A 9,727-nucleotide genomic window follows, 5' to 3' on the forward strand; every position below is an offset into this window, starting at 1 on the left:
TTCCAAATTTGTTGGCAGAGATGAGTGAGTGCCTCTTGTGCCGCCTCACTTTCTTGAAAGATTTCAATTTTTATTCTATTAATTCCTGGTGCCTTGTTCTTTGCCAATTCTTTCAATGCACTTTGGACTTCCTCCCTGAGTATCATTGGCTCTTGTTCATATGGTACCTCTTGAAAGATTACAGCCTAGAACCTAGAAAATTATACAGGAAGTTCTACTCTATCATATAGGGTTGCTATGAATCAGAATGGACAGCATACCACAATAATCACGTCAATCACAGTCTGGAGGGAACATTAGCTTTAAGACACTTTATGACTTATACAGAAAATGTGATTTGTTATCAAAAGACATGCAAGATTAAGAAGACAATCTAATCAGCTAGGAGTTGGTGGTTGGTTCTGCTGAGCTTAGAGTGCATTATTTGACAGACAAAGTATAGAGCACTGTACCTAGGTTTGTGCAGGCTTAGAAAACATAGTCAAGAGGGGACTGGAAACTTAACACTGGGTTCCTGGCAGTGCAACTCACTCACACAGCAGGTACCATGCCTGCATTTTTACAGTGAATCCCACTAATTGGCTGGTTAGTTATCCACAAATCTGATATATAAACCATTTAAAAATCACACAGTATTGGCTCTTTTAGGCCTATATAGTGACTCAAGCTAATGGTTAATAACCAATTATCAGGTGTTTTGGTGGCGTAGTGGTTATGAATCAGGTTGCAAATATTAAGGGCAGCAGTTTAAAACCGTCAGCTATTCTGCAGGAGAAAGATGAGGCTTTCTGCTCCCATAAAGATTTATAGCCTCGGAAACCCTGTACAGGGTCGCTGTGAGTCAGAATCAATTGTACGACACACAGCCAGCACTTTGGTGAACAAATGTGGGTCTTTTATAAGGAATACAAAGATGTGAACAAAAATATACTACCAAGCACTTTTTTGCCTTAAGTTCTCATAGCGATCACTTTTATCATTTATCTTTACAAAGCCAACCTTTTTATTGTGGACTGTTCAAAAAGCAAACTTCAGCCAGGATGATGTATAATTGTTTTGAATTATAAATTACTGGTTTGAACAGTTCAAGTCAACAACAAACTCATGGTGAACCATGTGTGTCAGAGTAGAACTGTGATTCATAAAGTTTTATATGGTTAATTTTTGGATTTGAACCTCTAATATTTTGTTGATTACCTGAGTGCATTAATAGTTGTTACCACCCCAAAACCAAACCAAAGCAAACCCACTGTCATCGAGTCGATTCCAACTCACAACGACCCTGTCTAGGATTTCTAAGACTGTAAACTCTTGACAGAAGCAGACAGTCTCATCTTTCTCCCACAGAGCAACTCGTGGGTTTGAACCACCAACCTTGTGGTTAGCAGCCCAATGCCTAACTCTCAGCAACATCCCAAGTTACAAATCAGTACACTCCATATTGGGGTTCTGTTTTAAAATGGTCATGATTGCTCTTGTTGTGTTGTCACGTGCTGCAGAGTTGGTTCTGACTCCTAGCAACCCTATCTAGGTTTCTGAGGAACAGCTGGTGAGTTTGGAACCCCAACCTTGGTGTCCAGTGCATTATCCTGCAGTGATTGCCCTGGGTGAGGAGTTTTTCACTGGTCTGAGACTGATAAGGAACAAGGATAGATACTGGCCAACTTACTTCCGCCTTTCCCACTCTTCTCCATCCGGTACTGGTAGATGTGCAGTGTGAAGAGCATGTGGGAGTTGCGGTGGTCATCCTCATCACAGTCCTGCTGGTTGCTCCGGCGGGAGGCAATTGCAGCATCCAGGAAAAAGGCAGCCTTCTCGGCAGTGGGGGCCCGGAGCTCGCTCTGGTTCTGCAGCTGGAAGACAGAAGCTAGGAGCTGAAGCTGCAGGCTTGAGAGGGCTTGCCTGTCTCAAGCCAACATGCTAATGACTCTATTCAGCTGTCCGTCTGTTATGCACAGTAAACTGCCCAAATGTCCTCTGAGTCAAGCTCCTGTACTCATGTACAATCCTCAGCATAAGTCATTATGTTTTGAAATTTAATAATGAGCATATTTACTGAGTAAAGCATAGTTTTGCTCATTTCACAATTTCAACTGAATCTGTAAATAGCAGGTATGAAAAGCAAATGGTTGTATCTCAGTGATCATTAGAAGATAACCCATCCTGCAGAGGGCAACTCATCAACAACATCCTGGACCATCCATTTACCTAAGAAAACATGAGGGATGTAACTGCAGCTGGATTTCAAGTTGTTTGGGGACAGGCTCTAGGTAGGTTGTGAAATGTGCTATTAGACCCACAGTACTGGAAGCCCCAAACAGAAAAAGTTGATGAGTTTTAACTTAAGTCTTAAGTTTTCCACCTTTTTAATTGAACACAGGAAAAAATTGAGGCTGTCTCTCCTGCAAAGATTTACACTCTTGGAAACTCCATACAGGGTTGCTATGAATTGAAATTGATTCCATGGAAGTAGATTCCATTTCATTTCATTGAAGCCAATTTTAGACCACATTTAATAGCATAATAATAAAAAAGAAGTATAAAGGGCACATAAAAATCCCAAGATACTTAACAATCTTATCTATGCCACTTAAAAGATATCTGTTTTTATCTTGAGGGGTCCTATTGTTGCAGTGGTTAAGCGTTTGACTACTAACTGAAAGGTCGGTGGTTTGAAGCCACTGACTTCAGCTGCTCCGTGGGAGAGGATGCAGCGGTCTGTTTCTGTAAAGGTCACAGCCTTGGAAACTCTATGGGCAGCTCTTCTGTGTTCCACAGGGTCACTATGAGTTGGAATCAACTCCACACCAATGGCTTTAAGTTGGTTTGTATCTTCAGTTTCTAAGTTCATGTGCATGGCATACTCATTAAGTGATCAAAGAAGGCAAATGAGGTTACTTTTCTCAGTCCTATGAGACCCCTTGTCAATTATAGTAAAACTGAATCAGAACAATCTATCATCAGAATCTGTCCAATGCTCTTATTTGGGCAAAGCACAAACTCATGCTTTGGATTTACTCAAGGAACTGATTCCCATTATTTGTATGCCTTAGGATCAATCGGCTCAAACATAGAAACAACTGTGAGGATGGCACAGGATGGGGCAGGGTTTCATTCTGTTGTACGTGGGGTTGCTATGAGTCAGAACTGACTCCACAGCATCTAACAACAACGACAGAGTTAATAAAAATTCTGACAATTCCCTACACTGAAAATGTTTTTATTCTCTTAATTATATTTAGAATTCTGAACTGAGAGCCAGTATTTAGAACCTGAGACAATCAAAATCTTCAAACTTCAAAGAGAAATTTTGTTGGGCTCAGTGCTTTGTACTTACTATAGCAGAAAAGTAAACCAATGGATTTTTAAGAATTTTAAAAAAGAAGAATTAAAATAAAGAGGATGTTCGTTTCTTCTCTTGATACTTCGTAACCTTTAGTTAACCCAAATTTCATCTGAATGAACTTCACGAATTGTCCAATTAGTTGAAATGTATAGCTAAACCTTGGAACAGGAGCAGTATAGGTAATACTGATCCCATCACAGGCACTGTGTGGATACACTCTGAGCACATCCCTGGTGCAGGGATATCAGCATTACCTAAGAACTTGCTAGACATGCAGATTTGAGGGATCTATTCCTGAACCAGGAGTCCCAATGTGATGCTGTAGGATAAACACTTAACTGCTAACTGCAAAGTCAAATCCAGTTGCCGCTCCTTGGAAGCCCTATACAAGGTCACTATGAGTTGGAACTGACTCGATGGCATTTAACAACAACAACCCCCGACCAACTGAATGAGAAAATTTGGAGCGGCACACAACAATATGTGTTTTAAAAGTTCTCTGAGTGGATTCAAACTAAAGTTTGAGAACCACTGCCCCAGAAAATGTCATTCCTAAGAGAATCATGGTTTGTATGACCAATTACAGGCAATCTCCCAGTTACGAATGTCCGACTATAGAAATTTGTCCTCACTTTGAAAAGACTGAACCAACTCCACTTACAACAAATTCTTCATCATAACCACCTTCATTTGTTGCATGTTAAGCTTTTACATCATGGTAAAAACTTTGAGCTTTTTTGCTGAACGAAAGTAAAGCTAACTAAGAACTGGATGCACCTATCTGACTTACATACAAATTCTTAAAGATACAGTTAGGACTGGACCTTGTTCCTATCCTGGGGGCTTTTGTAGTTTGCATTCTAATTAGATCCTACATACAAATGGTATCTGATGCATCTGTCACAATTATGAACAGTGAATTTTAGTTTAGACATGGTACCTACCCTTTTGGAGATTTCATCTGTGGGCATTGCAGAGAACGAATCAGGCAAAACAATCTAAGTATTATATTGAGTAGGGACATGTAGTGTGTTTTGGTGACCTCAGGAGAAACATCTAAGCAGCCTTCCTGAAAGAAGTGACACCTTGCTGAGAGAACTAGCCAGATACTGAGTGAGTGGGAGGAGGCATATATTTCATGCACAGGGAATAGAATTACAAAGGCAGAGTTAGGAGGGAGGATGGTTGGTGCCTTAGAGTCTTGCTACTGAAAGTGTGATTAATCATGAGAACCTTGTGAAATGCAGGATCAGGGGTCCCACCTCAGATCTACTGAACCAGAATCTGTATTTTAATAGGCTCTCCAGGTTGGTTATATGTACACTGATGTTTGTGAAGCACAGTCTTGTTGTTGTTGTTGTCAAGTGTTGAGTTCCCAGTTGTGGTAGTGGTTGATTCTGACTCAGAGCCACCCTGTATAGGGTTTCCAAGACTGTAACTCTTTACACAAGCAGAAAACCTCATCTTTCTCCTGTTGGGTGACTTGTAGATTAGAACTGCTGACCTTACAGTTAACATCCCGGCTTGTAAGCACTACTCCCTTCCAGGGCTCCTTGTTCGACTCTTTGAGAACTTAAATATAATTTTAAGAGAAAGGCATGGAGGAGAGAGATAAGAGATGACACTGGATGGGTAAGCAGAGGCCAGATCATACAGGGCTTTCAGAATCATGAGGAATTTTGGAGTGAGGGATGAATAAGAGAAATGGAAGGATCTAAGGTACTTCAGGCAGGGGAATAACATAGGCAGGTTTGAACAGATATATAACAGAGGCCACGGAGCCCTAGTACCGAAGTGGGTCACAAGCTGGACTGCTAATTATGTCAGCAGTTTGAATCTACCAGCTGCTCTGCTGGAGAAAGATGAGGCTTTCTGCTCTTGTAATACTCACAGCCTCGGAAACCCTATAAAGGAACAAACTCAAGGGCACATAACCACCAACACCACGGAGGTATCCTCACCTGAGAGCTATTCCACATGGAATGTACTTATAAAAAAAAGCCATTATAAAGGAAACAAAAACATGCACACAAACAAAAAATAGTTGCCATGGAGTCGACTTTGAATCACGGTGACCCCTTGTAGTCAGACTAGGACTGTACTCCATTGGGTTTTTAATGGCCATTGTTTGGTAGATCACCAAGCTTTCTTCCTAGGCACCTCTGGGTGGATACAAGCCTCTAACCTTTTGGTTACCAGTCAAGGGCATTAACCATTTGCAGTCCCCAGGGACTCATGCCAAAGTAAACACTTGCCTTAAAAAGGAGGCTTCTGGTAACACTTGATAATAAAGTCTAGTTGTAGAAATGGAAAGACTTGATTATTCTGGATATGAACTAGGGAGCTCCTGAGCCAATCCTATAGCTATCATCAAACAGCAAGGGTGAAGCCCTCTTCATGAGCATGTTGTCATTGCTGTGTGCTGTTGAGTTGGTTCTGCATCAATCCCACCCTGTATAGGGTTTCTGACAAGTAGCTGGTGGGTTTGAACCACCGAAATTGTGGTTATCAATCCAGTGCCACACTAGGATTCCCAAAAAGGTGAACTGGAGTGTCTCTTGTTTTCTGTAGCTCTAACAATGATATCCTGGCTCTAACTGGAAAGTGGTTATTAGATTTTCCTACAGCACCACTACCTAATCTGGCTGTATGCTAGAAACACTGCTTATAGGGCCATAAACAGCCACAGTGATAGCTGGAGCGATTTGTGCAGAGCAGTAAATATTTCAGTTTGTTGTTAAACAAAAGAAAGACTGTACTTGTTTTTAAAGAGTGTAAAAGAAGTGAATTCAATTTCCCCCTAAATGCTACAACAATTGTGGTTCCTGCTCATTGTCAATTGGATTCAAGGTACAAATATTTAGGCTTGGAGACCAGATGGCCCTGCAGCTGCAACCCATAAAGTTCCAGTCCACTTTAAAGTAAACACTTGTAAGCCTCCCAGTTTACATGTTGAGTGATTCACGATCTGAACTGCCCCAGGCACCAAGCTAGGAAAGAGACCCTCAGGACAAGCTAAATTTCGGGTTCAATCACCTGCATGCCACAGATGGGGTCCTCGCAGAGGTACACCCCCGGGGACTGGCCGTCCTGAAGGCTGCCTGTAGCCACCTCGGAGAGCAGGTCCCGGAGGTTCTCCTCTTTCCCAGACACTTCCACGGCTGAGATGCGGACTGAGAAACGGGCTCCAGTCTTTTCTTTCCGTTCATTTATCAGCTTGAAGAGCCAAGAGATAGCACAGGGGATGATGCCCAGGTTTTGCATGGAGTCGTCCTTTCCAATCATGGTGTAGGATTTTCCTGGGGGAGGAAGGGAAGAAAGGAAAGCAGTGTGAATGTGTGAATGCTCAGGCATCATTCTTTCCATAGTCTCAAAAGTAGATGCAAAGCAAAGGGCGGAAACAACTGCCAATCAACAGATGAATGGATAAATAAAACATGGTACATACAGAGAAGGGGACTTCAAAAAGTTTGTGGAAAGGTGGAGTTGAAAGAGAATGGAATTTTCCCACAAACTTTTTGAAGTCCACCTCATACAATGGACTGTTTTTGTTGTTGTTGTTAAGTGCCATAGTCGGTTCCAACCCATAGTGACCAACTGTATAGGGTTTCCAAGGAGCAACTGGTGAGCTTGAACCACTGACCTTGCAGTTCAAACCAACTTTGCAGTCCAGCGCATTAACCCATAGCAACACATTAGGACTCCACAATGGAAAGTTATTCAGTCATAAAGAGAAATCAAATCCTGATAGATGCTACAACATGGATAAACCATGAAAACAATATCGTTGTTGTTGTTGTTAGGTGCCATCGAGTCAGTACCAACTCATAGTGACCCTATGCACAACAGAATGAAACACTGCCCGATCCTGAGCCAATTGTGTTGTGTTAAAAACAATATACTGAGTGAAATTTCAGGTGTAAAAGGGCAAATACTATATGCATATGAAACATCTACAATAGGCAAAAGCGTAGAGATGCAAGTTTACTAGTGGTTACCAGAGTAAGAGGAAACAGAACGAGGGAGAGCACACTGTTTTGGAGGCATCAACTTTCTGTTTATGGTGATGGTTATATAATATGGTTAATATAAGTGATGCCAGTAAATTCTACATGTGAAAAAACCTAAAATTGGCAAATATTCAGCTTTATATATTTTTGCAAAACAGTTATTAAGGATGCAGAAGTAAAACATGGGGAAATGAGGAAGATAGAAGGCGAGAAATGAAAATGTGAGAGAAAAACAAACCATTGGCAACAATAACAAAAAAGGCCATTTCCCAGTACTACTGATTAAAAGGCTATAATAAAGAATGTAAGAGCCCAGACAAATGACAAAATTAAATCACATTTTACCTTTGGGAGGATCCCAAACATCATAAATGCTACAGTTCCTGCATTCTTTTACATACAGTGGAAAGGCAGGGACCTGTCATCATGATTATGGTGCTTTTTATTAGCTGCCCCACAGATTAACTTCCCATACTTATACTTTATATCCTTTCTCAAGTTAAATGCTGTGTATATTTTTATAGCATGAGCAATTTCCATTAAAATCTGGATCTCTGCTTTGATCAAAGAAGGACTGAGGGCAACAGATGTGGCAAGGAGATGAAATGAGCTTTCTGTCTTGGCCACAAACTAGTCTCTTCTGCAAGGGATAGTTTTTGGGGTTCCCCAGATTAAAATACATATAGAGTAGGAGATGGCTACCGGTCAGGAACCAAGAAGGCACCACAACATGACAGAATCATCAAAATGCTTGTTGGGACCCTTATGCACAGCTTGTGGAGCTGCAGAATGGTAAACACATTGTGGAAAACAGTATGGCACTTCCTGATAAAACTTGAATTAGAAACCCTATATGATCCAGCAGTCCCACTTCTAGGTATATGTCCTAGAGAAATAAGAACTGTGACAAAATAGACACAGCAATGTTTACTGCAGCGTTAGTCACCATCTCAAAAATATGAAATAACCTAAGTGCCTGTCCACAGATTCAATGGGTAAATAAACTTTAGAATGTATACACAATAAGGAGCTCTGGTAGGGTAGTGGTTACAAGTCAGGCTGCTAATCTCAAGGTCAGCAGTTTGAAACTATCAGCTGCTCCACAGGAGAAAGATGAGACTTTTTGCTCCCTTAAAGATTTACAGCCTTGGAAACCCTGTGCAGGGTCGCTATTAGTCCAAACTGACTCCACGGCACATCGCCACCACTATCATACACATAACAGAATACTATGTAATGATAAAAAAAACAATGATGAATCCAGAAAACATCTCACAATACGGATAAATCTGGAGGGCATTATGCTGAATGAAATGAATCAAACTCAAAAGCCAAATATTGTATGAGATCACTATTATAAAAATTCAAGAATTGGTTTATACAAGAAACTTTCTTTGGTAGTTATCAGGGAAGAGTATGGAAGAAACGGAGAAGCAATAAGTACATCACACTGTTGTACTTATCAAGTCGGTTCCAACTCATAGCAACCCAGTAGAGGGTTTCTAAGGAGCAGCTGGTGGGTTTGAACAGCTGACCCTATGGTTAGCAGTCCAGTGCTTATTCTACAGTACCACAACAGAACTCCAACTACACAAGAATTAATTTTGGTGAAGGGAAAGGCAACACAAAATATGGGAGGAGTCAACACAATGTGACCAAAAAAAAAAAACATAAAACACTGGCAGGTGCACAAGAATGAAGGACACTATGGAAGCAATAGCTCAAAAGAATGAACAAATCTTCACAGCAAGGATCATTTCCACCTCTATCGTACATGGAGAGGACAGGGATTGGCAACTTGGACATTGGCTACCCAGAATGGAGGGTGCTACAGAGGCAAGAAGTGATTGGCTTACAAGCTTTCAAGAGGGAACCTAAATTGAGAGGGCGTGGAGCAAGGTGGAATCTCCACTGAGTAGTATCCATTCTACCTAGTCAGGACTGATAAAAGGAGAAGCAGATAGGTCCCTTGCGATACAATAGCAAATAATTGTTATCAGGACTGATTGTAAGTGCTGGAAATGTAAAGGTGGACATTTTGGGGCAAAGGGATGGGAGTGATTAACCTTACAGTCTAGGAATGGAGGACCCTGGGACCATCGAAGGATAAGAGCAAAGAACAGAACCCTACCCAGAGAAGCAGTGATACCAGGGTTGGAGGCAGAGATGATGACATGGGGAGATGGAGCAGCTGGAGACTTTGGACCTGGAGAGAGAGAAGGGCAGTGTGCAGATGACAGGGGGCAGGCTTGCAGGGTATACCCTTTGGTTGATCGATGATGCATGGAAGGGATTGTAACCAGGGCAAGGAAACGATATATGAAGGGATCAATGTGAAGCTGATGTCCTCCCATGTAAACTATCACATAAT

General features: G+C 41.4%; 1 protein-coding gene across 1 annotated transcript in view; it reads right to left on the minus strand.

Annotated features, from left to right (window-relative positions):
- The window catches only part of KIF26B (kinesin family member 26B), an 807,257-nt gene that overhangs the window by 98,994 nt on the left and 698,536 nt on the right, over nucleotides 1-9,727 (minus strand). The window contains exons 8-9 of the mRNA XM_006871272.1: nucleotides 6,383-6,645; nucleotides 1,670-1,853 (exon numbers count right to left, since the gene is read on the minus strand). Coding sequence (XP_006871334.1) covers nucleotides 1,670-1,853; nucleotides 6,383-6,645 — 447 coding nt within the window. The remainder of the gene's footprint in view (nucleotides 1-1,669; nucleotides 1,854-6,382; nucleotides 6,646-9,727) is intronic.

The sequence above is a fragment of the Chrysochloris asiatica genome, unplaced genomic scaffold (assembly GCF_000296735.1).
Source record: "Chrysochloris asiatica unplaced genomic scaffold, ChrAsi1.0 scaffold00165, whole genome shotgun sequence".
Lineage (NCBI taxonomy): Eukaryota > Metazoa > Chordata > Mammalia > Afrosoricida > Chrysochloridae > Chrysochloris > Chrysochloris asiatica.